Raw genomic sequence first — 13,417 nt, 5'->3', positions numbered from 1 at the left:
CAGAGTTGAATCGATTCCATCCATTGCAAATTTCTAGTACCGGTCATAGGCGTCCGTTTTGGGTAGAGCAACGGGTGTTTTATCGCATAACTTTTTTGTCCTTAACTTTTATGCATTTTTGACACCGGATTATTAAATTGTGAGGTATTCTAGTACTAAAAGGTACTCTTGCTTTAAGTCGGTAGGACACCCCGTTTTCTAGAAAAATCGATTTGAAAGTTTTTCGTTTTTGGAATTTGAAAAAAAAAATGAAAGAACTTTTCAACAAAAAACGAAGTATTTTACCAACATAAAGTAAGAGTAACTTTTAGTACTCGAATACCTCATAATTTAATAATCTAGTGTCAAAAATGCTCAAAAATTCAAGACAAAAAAGTTATGATATAAAATAACTGTTGACCTACCCAAAACGGACGCCTATGACCAGTACTAGAAATTCGCAATTAATGAAATCAATTTATCTCTGGAATATAAATAATTGTACCAGTTTTCGTCTTTCTAAACAGTTTTTTTTTTAATTTTTTTTTTAATTCACAAAGCGAAAAATTTTCAAATCGATTTTTCTAGAAAACGGTGTGTCCTACCGATTTAAAACAAGAGTACCTTTTAGCACTAGAATACTTCACAATTTAATAATACAGTGTCAGAAATGCATAAAAGTTAAAGATAAAAAAGTTATGCGATAAAATAACCGTTGCCCGACCCAAAACGCTATGATCGGTACTAGAAATTTGCAATGTATGGATTAGATTTATATCTTGAAAATAAATACGCGTACCAATTTTTGTTTTTCTAAATAGAAGCGTTCTGGAGGTATTTAAGAAAAACTAATTAAAAGACGCCATCTTCAACGAGCTCTAGCTCCCTTAGGAAGCATTTTCGGACTAAGTGAATTGGGTTAAATTATCTTAAAATTATCCGAAGAATCTCCTGTCTTCGTTTGTCGGTAGAGTTTCTGGACACCCTGTATAGTTCGTCGAATGTTTTAGCGAAACTTTTGAATTTCTCGTTAGTTTTTCTACAAGTTTCATCGATCTTTTGAGAAACAGTCTCAAATTTCTCGTCGCTTTTTCTAGAAGTTTCATCGATCTTTTGAAAATCAGTTTTAACTTTCTCCTCGAATTTCTCGTTAATTACCTTCTTTAAAGCTGCTTCATCGGCTGACTAAAAGTGGAACGTCTCTGAGTTATCTCCATTATTTCTCAGAATGTCTCTTAGTCGTTCTTGAAGAGTTTTCTTGGACCCGCTGGCATCTTCTTCGTGTTCTTCTAACTGTTCACGCAGCTGTTTTACTGAATGTTCTACTAATGTCCGTCCCACCTTGACTTTATAGTACAGGGAACATAGGCAATACAGTCCTTATGAGAGTTTTTAGCACGGAAATGCCGATTTTTACAAAAAGGGTTTGTAATCGATCATTAGAGAGATTAAATTAAAACTGTTTTAGAAAGACAATCTACAATTTTAGGATTCATATGCGTTTAAGTTTATTTGATATACATAGTTTTCCGCATATGAATCCTAAAATTGTAGATTGTCTTTCTAAAACAGTTTTAATTTAATCTCTCTAATGTTCGATTACAAATTCTTTTTGATAAAATCGACATTACCGCGCTAAAAACTCTCATAAAGACTGCATTGCCTATGTTCCCTATACTGTAAAGTCAAGGTGGGACGGACATTAGCAACATGCACACACGTACTTTTGTCGAATGTTATTTTTAAAGTCTTTCCGAATACCAAACTACTAACGCACAAAGTTCAAAATTTCACACCTTAAGGCCATCGGTACATAATTCGCAAATATTTTACGGCCATCCCTACTTTTTCTGTCTTTAAACGGCAAATTACGTGTAGTAAAATTCACACTGGTGTGGATATGTAAACATTACTAGAATGTCATTTTACTTGACAATGTCATCATTAAGCCCTTAATGCACAGTTTTTTTGAAAAAAACCGGCCAAAAAAAAAAAAATATATTTTAATGTAAAAAGCGATCCTAGTGCGCAGGTCAGCTCACCTAGTACTTGCATTAATCCGATTACTGAAATAATCGCCACGAAACTGTTACTGGAAGCACAGTATAAAGAGAGACAGTAAAACCTCTCTCATGTCGGCACTTTGATCTCAAGAAGTAATACCGGCAGTACGCAATTTGTAATTCACCAGTGGTGGATGCGGGTTTTCCCTGTTAAAACCCGTAGGTTTCTATGCGACTAACAATGCGAGAGTGGGGCAAAAGCGACTGCCAACATTGCGCGACTGAAGATTTTACTTCCAATTTTTCGGAGAGTGGTTTTACTGTCCCTCTTTATACTGTGCTGGAAGATTACAATTTTTGTTAGAATAATCGGAAGGACGATGCGTGAACGATCATTTTTTTTATTGGAACGTATTTTGTTTACTGCGCAGGGGCGTGATATATATCTTGAAAAATGAGCGATTCAGAATATTAATACGCAAATTTGTCAGAAAGCGGTTCACAAGGAAGAGATAAGTCGTAAGTAATAAGTAGAAAAATGATTATAGTGTATTATACTCGAATAAGTAAGTGTTATAGCTTACAATCTCATGTAAATGGTAAATAGCAATAAAAAGATTGTTTTTTTTTTGGCTTTTACATTATTATTTTCTATTCTCGATTGCATTCAAGTGTGAAAAATTATAATAACATAAAGTACAACGTTGCTCGAATTATCTCGAGTGTGAACAGTTTGGCCAGTTTAGCGCACTCGAGTGTGCACGTTAAGGGGTTGAAGAGATGGCTTTTGAATGTTCTTGGATAACTGTTATTTGTATAATTGCAAATTATTAATTTAATTAATAAATGTGATAATTGTTTCACTAACTATCTATTCAGTGATTGTAATAATTTATATGTACAACAAAAACTAATACTCAATAGAGAAATGAGGAAAAGTGTTAAAGTGATTTTTTAATAATATATTGTTACTATGGAACGCTTACAATTTTGAAAATGTTTAACAACAAAATAATTGGATCACAGAATATATTATTCTTATGTATTCTCTGCTTAGATCTTCCACAAATAATACACAATAAATAACTTTTTATTAAGTTCGCGTCTTAAATCAATTATTTATCAAATACACTATATATCAATATTATTTAATCAACAACTCAAAATATTTCCGATGCCATGTCAAATATTTAAAATTGTCACTGATTGTAACTGTTTGACTGACAAAGATAGATTTGGAAAATATTACCACGGACATTGTTCATTTTTTTTAATCCTGAAAAAACCAATAAATATTTTTGAAAAATTTAAACGCAGAATGAAAGACTAAATTATTACCGAGGGCCAAAAGTCCCTTAGAATAAATAAAAAGTTTATTTTGACAGATATTTGAAATTAAAAATCACACTAAATTTTTCTCTTAGTTTTTCACCCTTGTAACTTATTAAAATAAACGTTATTAAAGTTCTCAGGGTCTTTCGGCCCTCGCTAATAACGTAATCTTTCATTCTGCGTTTAAATTTTTCAACAATACCTATTAGTTTTCTCAGGATTCGAAAAAAATGAATCTCCATTTAAATAGCATTGCAGCCGAAAATACGTACCCATCCCCTTAACACCAACTGTAACTAGCTTACAGTTAAAATAAAACTCACGGTTCTAATTCATATACCTCCGACTTAGTAACTACTATGTATTTACAAGTTTACAGTTCAGAATTCTATCTATAACTATCTTATTATTCCTAAAAATTAGCGTGCTAATATATTGAATAGGTTCCTTCTGGAATGTTCTGACCATTTCTAGTATTCGCGTGATCTTGCATCTATCCGGTTCCAGCAACAGTGTGTGTGTGTGTGTGTGTGTGTGTGTGTGTGTGTGTGTGTGTGTGTGTGTGTGTGTGTGTGTGTGTGTGTGTGTGTGTGTGTGTGTGTGTGTGTGTGTGTTTATGTTTTATTGGTACTGGTTTAAGCAACCAACTGGCCAGTCAGTGTGTTTTGAATTCTCTCTTTTACAAAATATAAGCTTAGTATCTAAATTTAAAACTATTACTACTACTAAGTTTTTTTCCTCTGTTTCTTTTTATTTTTTTAATATATATTTTTTAACAATTTTTTTTATTATATTTTTCATTATATTTTTCATTATATTTTTTATTTTTTTTAGTTTTTTTCTTTTGTTTTTTATGTATTTTTTTGTATATTTTTATTACTACGCTAAGACCTAAACCTGATTCAACCTCTCGGAGGTTTAGATCTTCTTAGTAACTTTTTATTTTATTTTATTATTATTTTTTTTATAATTTTTTTTATTTTTTTTCAGAGCTTTAATTTTAAACAATTAACATGGTTGTATAAAATTTTATAAACATCTAGATTGTTTGATTGTAAAAGGTATATAAGATTAAAAGGAAATTGTACATTAACTTGAACTAGATTGGTATAGAAATTTGATATTTCAATAAAATGTAAAGCACATTCTAACAGCATATGTTGTAGCTAGCTCTCCACATAAACATTCATCATTATCTACAAGTCCTATTTCTCTTTTGTAGACTGGAGTCAGACAGTGATTATTTCTTATTCGACAAATAGTTTTGATAAAGCCTCTGTTGGAAACTTGATTAAACCATGTCTTGATGGGAAGTGTAGGCTGGATTTTTTTTGTAATAATTTCCTTTGTCTGAATTATTGTATTGTTCCTGCCATTTCGTCCGTTTGATAGATCTGATAATAGAAATTATGTATCCTATAGGAAGTTGATAGGTTTGCAGAGCGGATTCCTTCGTTGTTGCTTTTTCAGTCAGATCATCTACTATTTCTTTGTTTTTTTTATACCAATGTGTGCTTTTATCCAGCACAATATTATATTTTTGCCCGATTTCAAAGCTTCACTGTTTATTGCTATGATGTCACTTATGATATAATTTTCTGCAAAATTATGTATATTATATTTCAATTTCTTTACAATACTTTGGCAGTCTGTAAATATAACATAATTGAGTTCTTTTTTATTAATACATATTTTGTATGCTTCTTTGATTGCAATGAGTTCAGCTGTGAAAATTGTCATTTTATCAGGTAATCTGTTGTTTATTTTTATACTTTTTTGTGGGTAATATATAGCATATCCAACTGTTCCTTCCATTTTTTAACCATCCGTATATAATTTCTGATAACTCCCCCAGTTGTTTTGTACAAACTGAAGGTGGTCTATTTTAGTAAGGAAGTCTGTCGCACGAATATTACTTAAATGACAGTTTACTGGAGATAAATAATATTCATAATTTAGTTCTCCAGACCAGCTTTGTTCTATTTGGTGTATGTCGCCAATGAAATTGGAAACGTTGAGAAAGCTTTCCACAACTAAAAGCAGTTTCTTTTTTTCCCAGTAATTTTTTCAACGCCGCGAAACTTGTCGACAAAATCGAACAAATTTACGAGGTGCAATCGTTATGTGAGTTCGGTCGAAATTAACTCTTTCAATACAGTATTTTGTTAAGTATTTCCGAAGTGGAAGTCGAAATGTCAAATAAATTGAATTTCTAATTTAATAATGTGATTTATTTCCCAAGTGAAATAGTATAAATAAATCGCTTTAGAACAACATTTATTTCGATAATTATAAAGAAATCAAAAAATTCTTACTTTCGGGTTTAATTTGCAATAACTTTTTTGTTTATTAACATTTTTAAACATTTTTTATTTAGAAATTCTCATTTTAAAGAGCAAGTGATTTTAAGAAAATTGTCTGTTGAACTTTTCGTCTGATAAAAATGAAAAATGTCACTAAAAATGTCGATTTCCACGAGAGGATACGTCTTTTCTATTGACACTTCCCCCAGATATGCCAGTTGAAAAATAGCGGGCAGTAATTTCACAACTTTTAAGTACTTCGTTTCCTGTTCCTGTGGTATTATTAAAAACCACTCCTTCATACAACAAATTAATATACTGTAGAGTTATGTATGATAAATATGTTACATTAAATTTTTATGAATTTTAGTTAGCAGAAAAAGTGAAGTTTTCCAATAAAATTCAGCCCATAAAACTACCACCAGAGACTACTAAATTATCAGAAGGGACATCACTTACAATTGCTGGCTGGGGACAAACTACGGTAAATGTCTTACTCTGTATATATTAGTATTATAAATATTCTTCTTCTTTAAGTGCCATCTCCGCGACGGAGGTCGGCAATTATCATAGCTATTCGGACTTTAGAGACGGCTGCTGTAAAAAGTTTATTTGATGTACCAACATCCCTACCATTCACTCGGATTGCGCAGCCATGATGACCATATCGAAAAAATGAAAAACATCTGAATGAATCGGAAAAGAACAGTATTTTTGAAGTGTGTAAAACTTATTAATTCCAAGCTGAGCGCTTTCGTATCTCCAGAGCTATGGTCAAATGTTTAAGTACCACTATAAAGAAAAGGATCTCATTTTTTGTATTGAGAATAATTAAAAAAAATTCCATTATTAGTTTTTAAAAACTTGGTCGGAGGTTGAATTTTTTAATTATTTAAAAAATTGTAAAATGGTTCAAAAACATCTAGAACAGCACGTGGGACTCTCACAAAACAAACATTGAAACATTTTTTGATTATAATAGGGTTAAAAACCCGCCATCTTAAAAAAAGGCACCTGACAAAATGCCTCCATTCAAGATAGTGTGTGAAAAAAATGTGTATTTTGTGAAAGTTTAGATTTTGTTTAAAATTTTTACAATTTTTTATATATAAAAATTCAACTTCCAACCAAGTTTTCTAAAACTCAAAAATCTATCGAATGACACCTCTACCTCAGCCAGACCCCTAGAGCGGGAAGGAGTCAACATTTTTTTTTCAAATTGCTGATAGATACTTAGCGTTACGCTCCTTTCACGTACTCAGAATTTGAACTTGCGATCGTTAGAACGCACGATGACATTCCAATGGTGGCTCGAGCAATCCCATGGTAACTTTCACATTACACCGAACGTTCCAATAGCCGTGTGTTCTAACCCTCGCACGTTTCAAATTCTTAGTGTGTGAAAGGAGCGTTATAATCGAACAAACGATTTAACCTGACACCCTATAGGGGAGTGCAATTAGAACGAAAACATGCATTGTTTCGGAAAAATTCAAACAAGCTTATATTTTTCTAAAAGCTATTTTTTTGTTAGTTTATATGCATGTTAAAGTAAAAAGTTCTACTCGCAGATTTGGCCGCTTATTGTTTATTAATTGTTTAAAAAATAACAATTGTTTTGTATAATTTTAAAAATATCGATAAATTCATCATTTTACTTTGATCAAATATGTTTCTATTTTGTTTTTGATTATGCTGAATCCGAATATAGTATTGCAATTTGAAGATTCTTACACAGAAGCTCTTATACAGTATGTATGCGTAGTTAGGAACCACATGGAAAACTTTTTTATTATCAATTTTACGAATAAAAGTTATTCTTCATAAAATGCTCTGGATAGTCAAAAATCTAAAACTCCACTATCAGATATTAAATTTTATCAATTTTATACGAGTTATGTCAAAAATATGAATTTCGTTAAAGAGTAAAGTACCTTTATATTCCAGAATATCAAAAAATGCTATTATGAAAAGTTGTCTGATGTTAAAAACTATATTTCAATATACAATTACATCATTCTAATCGAAAAAAAAAAATTCATTTTTTTCTCAATTTACCGATACTCATCATCATTTTATTACAATTATGATAACTATTTTATTATCACTTTTATGAAAAAAAGTTATTCTTCATAAAATGCTCCACCTGGTCTAAGTTCTAAGATACAACCATCAGATATCAAATTTTTTTAATTGTATACGAGGTATGTAAAAAATATGAATTTTTTTAAGAGTTAAGTGCCTTTATTATTCACAATATTTTAATTATATATACAATAGCACTAAAGGCCTTAGAGGCCCATGGCTTGAAAAGTTTGTTTTTTTCTTTCTTCATTTTCACGTTTCTTTATGTGCTGAGCTCTTCTCTGGCTTGATATGTGATTTTCCTCCATTCCTTCCTGTCACTCATTGTTCTTTTTTGGCCCTCTAGCCCCATTCTTTCCAAATCTTTTTCGACGTCTTGCTTCCATCTATTTTTCGGCCTTCCTCTTCTCTTTCTTGAAGTTATAGTGTAGTTTAATACCTTTTTTGGAGTCCTCGTGTTTGGCATCCTTTCAATGTGACCTCGCCATCTAAGTCTCTGAGCCTTTATCACTCCTATTATATTAGGTTGGTTGTATAATTGCTTTAACTCATCATTTGATCTTCTTATCCATAAACCGTCCCTTATTTTTCCTCCATATATCTTCCTTAGTATTTTCCTTTCCCAGATCTCCAGTAAATTTTGTTCATTTTTTGTCATTGTCCATGTCTCACTGCAGTATGTTACTATTGGCTGTATAGTTGTTTTGTATAGCTGTACTTTTGCCCTTCTTGATAGAAACTTGCTTTTCAACATTACATTAAGAGCATGTACACTTCTATTGCCTGCCATTATTCTAGCTTGTATTTCTTCTTTAATGATAGGTTTACGTGATATTATTGCCCCTAGGTATGTAAATCTTTCTACCATTTCGAATTCGTATGATGTTCCTTCTTCTACTTCTACTTTAAACTTTTGACCATTCCTAAACTGACCATCTGTCCACTCCATACATTTTGTTTTAGTTGAATTTATATATAGTCCCATTTTCTTCGCTGCTTTTACTATTCTCTGTACCATCTCCTGTAGCTCTTTTTTTCCTCTTGCCAGTAACACCACATCATCCGCAAACGCCAAAACTTGGTGTCTTCTTTGATATATGAGTCCTTCTCTATTGATTTTTGCTTCTCGCATTATTTTTTCTAGGCATAAGTTGAAGAGTAAAGATGACAGAGGTCTTAATCCTTCGTTTACTATAAATTTTTCTGATGATTGATTGTTTATTTTGACTCTGTTTTCTGTATTCTTCAGAGTGAGATGTATCATGTTACGTAGCTTTCTGCTAACTCCCAATTCCTCAAGCGCCTCTTTTAATTTCTTCCTCTTTATTTTATCGTATGCTTGTTGGAAGTCGATGAATAGTGCTATCGTTGGTAGGTTGTGTTCATAGCTTTCTGCTTGTAATTCTCTGATTACGAATACTTGGTCCGTTGTGCTTCTCCCTCTTCTAAATCCGCACTGATATTCGCCTATTATATTTTCAGCTTCTTTTTCAAGTTTGTCTTTTATTGATTTTCCTAGGATTTTGTATACGGTATTTAATAAAGCTATTCCTCTGTAATTACTGCATTCTGTTTTGTCGCCTTTTTTATGTAATGGGCAGATAATTGCTTCCTTCCAGTCCTCTGGTATTCGTTCTTTTAACCATATATCTTTTATGATTTTGTGTATCCAATCATTCAACAATTTTCCACCATATTTCATCATCTCTGCTGTTATGTTATCGCTTCCAGGGCATTTGTTGTTTTTAAGATTTCTAATTATTTCCTCGATTTGTTCTTTGCTCGGTGGATTATCTTCTATGTCTTCTAACTGTTCATTTTCTGTCTCTGCTTCTATGGATTCATTTTGGTATCCTCTTTTCTCGTTTCTGGCACCTTGATACAGGTTTTTTATTTCTTTATTTCTGTAGTTCTCTTCTATTTCTTTTAGCTTATTATCTAAGTGTTTTCTCTTCTTTTCTCTCAACAACCTCTTTACTTTTTGTCTTTGTTCTATATATCTATCATGCGTCTCTGTTGTTTCTTTCTTGATCATTTCCATCCTTAATGATTGTCTTAGTTCTATTTCTTTTTGGCACTCTATGTCGAACCACTCCTTCCTCTTTTTAATCTCTTGTTTATTACATTCTTTTGCTGCTTTGTTCATTACTTGCTTTATGATTTCCCAGTTGTTCTCCGTTTGTTCTTCTATTTGTATCTTTTTTAGTTCCCTTTCCATTGTTTCTCTGTATGTTTCTTGCTCTTTTTTTGTTGCAAACCGAATTGGTTTATTTATACATTTCTTTTCTTTTATTTTGTTTTTGTTTTCAGGTATCAGTTGCTTCATTTTGATACCCACCATGTAATGGTCGGAGTCGGCATCTGGTCCTCTGTATGTTCTAATCTTCTTTATACATTGCTGCTCTTCTTTTTCGATCAGCACGTGATCTATTTGGTTTTTGGTCTTTCTATCTGGCGATATCCATCTTTCCTTGTGTATTTCTTTTCTTTCGAAATATGTGCTCATTATGATCATATTTTTTTCTCTTGCAAAATCTATGAGGAACTGTCTGTTTTCATTAGTTTCATTGTGTTTACTATGTTTTCCTATTGTCGGTCTAAATACTTCTTCCTTCCCTATTTTGGCATTTGCGTCGCCTAAAATAATTTTCATGTCGTATCTGGGTATACTTTCGATTGTTCTATTTAGTTCACTGTAAAAAGATTCTTTGACATCATTATCTTTTTCTTCAGATGGTGCGTGAATATTTATGAGAGTGATTTTTTGGTATTTTCCCTTGATCCTGATACTACATATTCGATCTGATATTGGTTTGAATTCTACTATTGCTTCCTTTAGTTCTTTTCGTAGCATAAAACCTGTGCCTAGTGTTCTATTCTTTCCGCCGCTATTAAAAAACATTGTATCTTCTATTTCTAATATATCATTTCCCAGCTGTTTCGTCTCCTGCAAGGCTACTATGTCAAATTGGAACTTTTCGATTTCTCTCGCTAGATGTTTAAGTTTACCTTCTCTATATGTGCCTCTTACATTCCATGTTCCTAAAAGTAAGTGTTCTTTTCGACATGTTCTCTTGTGTTTTTGTCCGGTTTTCATTGTTTTTCTCTTTTGTCCTTTTTTTTTGAATTATCGTTATCCTTTTTCTGTATTTGTGTCGTCATCGTTATTCCCATGGTACAATTGTCTGCTAGTTTTTTGATGTTGTTTTGATCATTTTTCCTTTTTTGTCGTTCCACTTCCATTCGTTGTTGTTTACCCATATTTTTTTTACTCCAATCTTGACTTCATTTCCTTTGTTTCTTTCTTCCTGAGCAATGTTTCTAATTGTTTTCTGTATTTCTCGTTCTCTTATGGTTGCATCTTCGTTAATATATACCTTCAGGCCTCTTATTTCTTTTAACTTATACTTTTTTTCCATTATTTTTCTTTTTTCTTCCTGGTTTTCTAATTCAATGAGGCATGTTTTTTCTCCTAGCTTGTGAGCATTCCTTATTTTAACCTCTACTCCTAAGTGTTGTTTGATGAAATTGTTAGTTGTTTCTTTTAACCCTGCTTGTTCAAATGTGTCTATCCTTAGACCGTTCATGACTACGTTATTTATTCGTCGGTGTTTTTCCATAACTTCCATGTGGTTTGTTATTTCTCTGAGTTCCTCCTTGATTTCTATATTCTCTTGTTTTAGTTCCGCATTTTCTTTTCTCAGCGCTCTGTTTTCTATAATGAGCTTTTCTATTGCTTCCTTGCTTTCTTTTTGATTTCTTTTTATTTCCTTAATGTCATCGATGAGGTGGCTCATCATTATTAATAATTGATCAATTTTTGTTTCTTCATTTCTTTTCTCTTGATTTTTTGTTGGTGTTCTCGAGAACTTTTTGCTCTTTCTAAAAATATCATCTTCCTCGTTATCCATATATCTGTCCTTCCTTTTTGACCCTCCTTCTGACTGTGTGTCATCACTGTCTAAAGTTTCCAGATACCTTTCCATTTTCCGGCGCCAAACACTGTCTTCCACCTCAAAAGTGCAGAGAAGACAGCGTTTACCGTATTTATTTTGTATATTTATTATCGGTTGTTATTTTCTGTGGTTACCTGGAAAATCTACTCACAACGGCAACGTCGCAATTTCATCGGCCAGAGTTTCGTGTCTACGTTTTGTTGTTAAACAGGCTTAACAATTTTAGCAATCTTACTTTTTGTATGTCCTTGGTTCTATTTTGATGTTATTTCACCGATTTTAATGTTTTTAATTATCACTAACCTTAACTTAATGTCTTATATTGTTCACTGGATACTTTTAATAACTTATTTCCCGTTACAACTCTCAAAAATTGAGTTTATTGCAGACGGTAAATACAATATTTGTTTTCGTTTTGACTGCCGTGTTGCCAATCCATGAGGTTAAGTGCCTTTATTATTCACAATATTTTAATTAGAAGGATGTAATTGAACACTAAAACAAATTTTTTAATTCCAAACAACTTTTCTTAATAACACTTTTCGATATTGTGAAATGTAACGGTACTTTACTCTTGAGTGAAATTCTTTTTTTTTGACATACCTCGTATAAAATTAATTAAATTTGATATTTAATGATTGCGTCTTAGATAATATACGATGCAGAGTATTTTATAAAGAATAACTTTTTTTCGTAAAACTGATAATAAAAAAGTTATCAATAGGTTCCAAGTTACGCAGACATACTGTATAAGAGCTAAAAAAAATTTTGCTGATTATTTATTATTTTTGAAGCTTAATATTAAATGTATTTTGGGTAAGTTTTACAGAAAAAAGTTTTGATCACTTTGTATAAACATTTTTTTAGATGGTAATTTTCGGTTTTTGTATTACATTTTTGTTATCTTTCTTAATTTTCTCAAAAAGAAATAGTCTATTTCATTTCTAAAGTAAAATAATTTAGTGCGTTTTAAAGATTACATCCTAAGCTTTAAAAAAAAGCACATATAAAACTGTAATAGATCTGTTCAAACTTGAGTAATACCGTCTTAAAGTGGTGGTAATTCTATAAAACTACGAAGATTTCAAAAATTACATTTTTTGAGACGTCATATAATTTGAATTAAATTTTTGAGATTTTTTTGAACGAAACATCATTTATTAAGATGCTTGAGAGGTAAGTTGTGCAAAATTGAGGGTTTTATAAGAAAAATTGTATTAGTTACACATTTTTAAATCATTTATAAACAAAATTCATGTAAGGCTCACTTTCCGCCCACACTGTACTTATGACCATACATTTTATTTCTTTCTATTATAACCATAAGATAGCCTAATTATTCATCTTTCATGTTCAATTTGTAAAATTTCATTTGATCCATTAGTTAAAGAATTACCTTAAAATAACTCAACCGTACACTTCGCCGTACGCTAGTTTACAGTGCGCCAACGTTTGTGAGAAGGGTGACTTTAACGTTATAAATAAAAAATTATAGAAGATACAGATTTAATTTTAGAAAATTCTTTATTTAAGGTTTTTTTGTAAAATTTTCTGAATTTTTCAATGGTCAAGTCAGTTTTTTCTAAAATTTATATTTTCGGAGTTATTTAAAAAAACATCTAATTTCGTAGTTCATTTGTTTAATAAAAAATGAAGCACCCACTTCTCGAGTAGAACTTTTTGATATGTTGTTTAATAAAAATTGAAATTACAAAAAGTTCTATCCTGTTTGTAATTTTTGCGAAGTGTAAATCTATGC

General features: G+C 31.4%; 1 protein-coding gene across 1 annotated transcript in view; it reads left to right on the top strand.

Annotated features, from left to right (window-relative positions):
- LOC126879017 (trypsin alpha-like) overlaps nucleotides 1-13,417 on the top strand; it is a 136,262-nt gene that overhangs the window by 64,147 nt on the left and 58,698 nt on the right. Inside the window, exon 4 of the mRNA XM_050641897.1 lies at nucleotides 5,988-6,101. Coding sequence (XP_050497854.1) covers nucleotides 5,988-6,101 — 114 coding nt within the window. The remainder of the gene's footprint in view (nucleotides 1-5,987; nucleotides 6,102-13,417) is intronic.

This window comes from Diabrotica virgifera, chromosome 1, assembly GCF_917563875.1.
Source record: "Diabrotica virgifera virgifera chromosome 1, PGI_DIABVI_V3a".
Classification (NCBI taxonomy): domain Eukaryota; kingdom Metazoa; phylum Arthropoda; class Insecta; order Coleoptera; family Chrysomelidae; genus Diabrotica; species Diabrotica virgifera.
The sequence above is the reverse complement of the archived record's forward strand: the minus strand, read 5'-3'. Positions and strand labels throughout refer to the sequence as shown.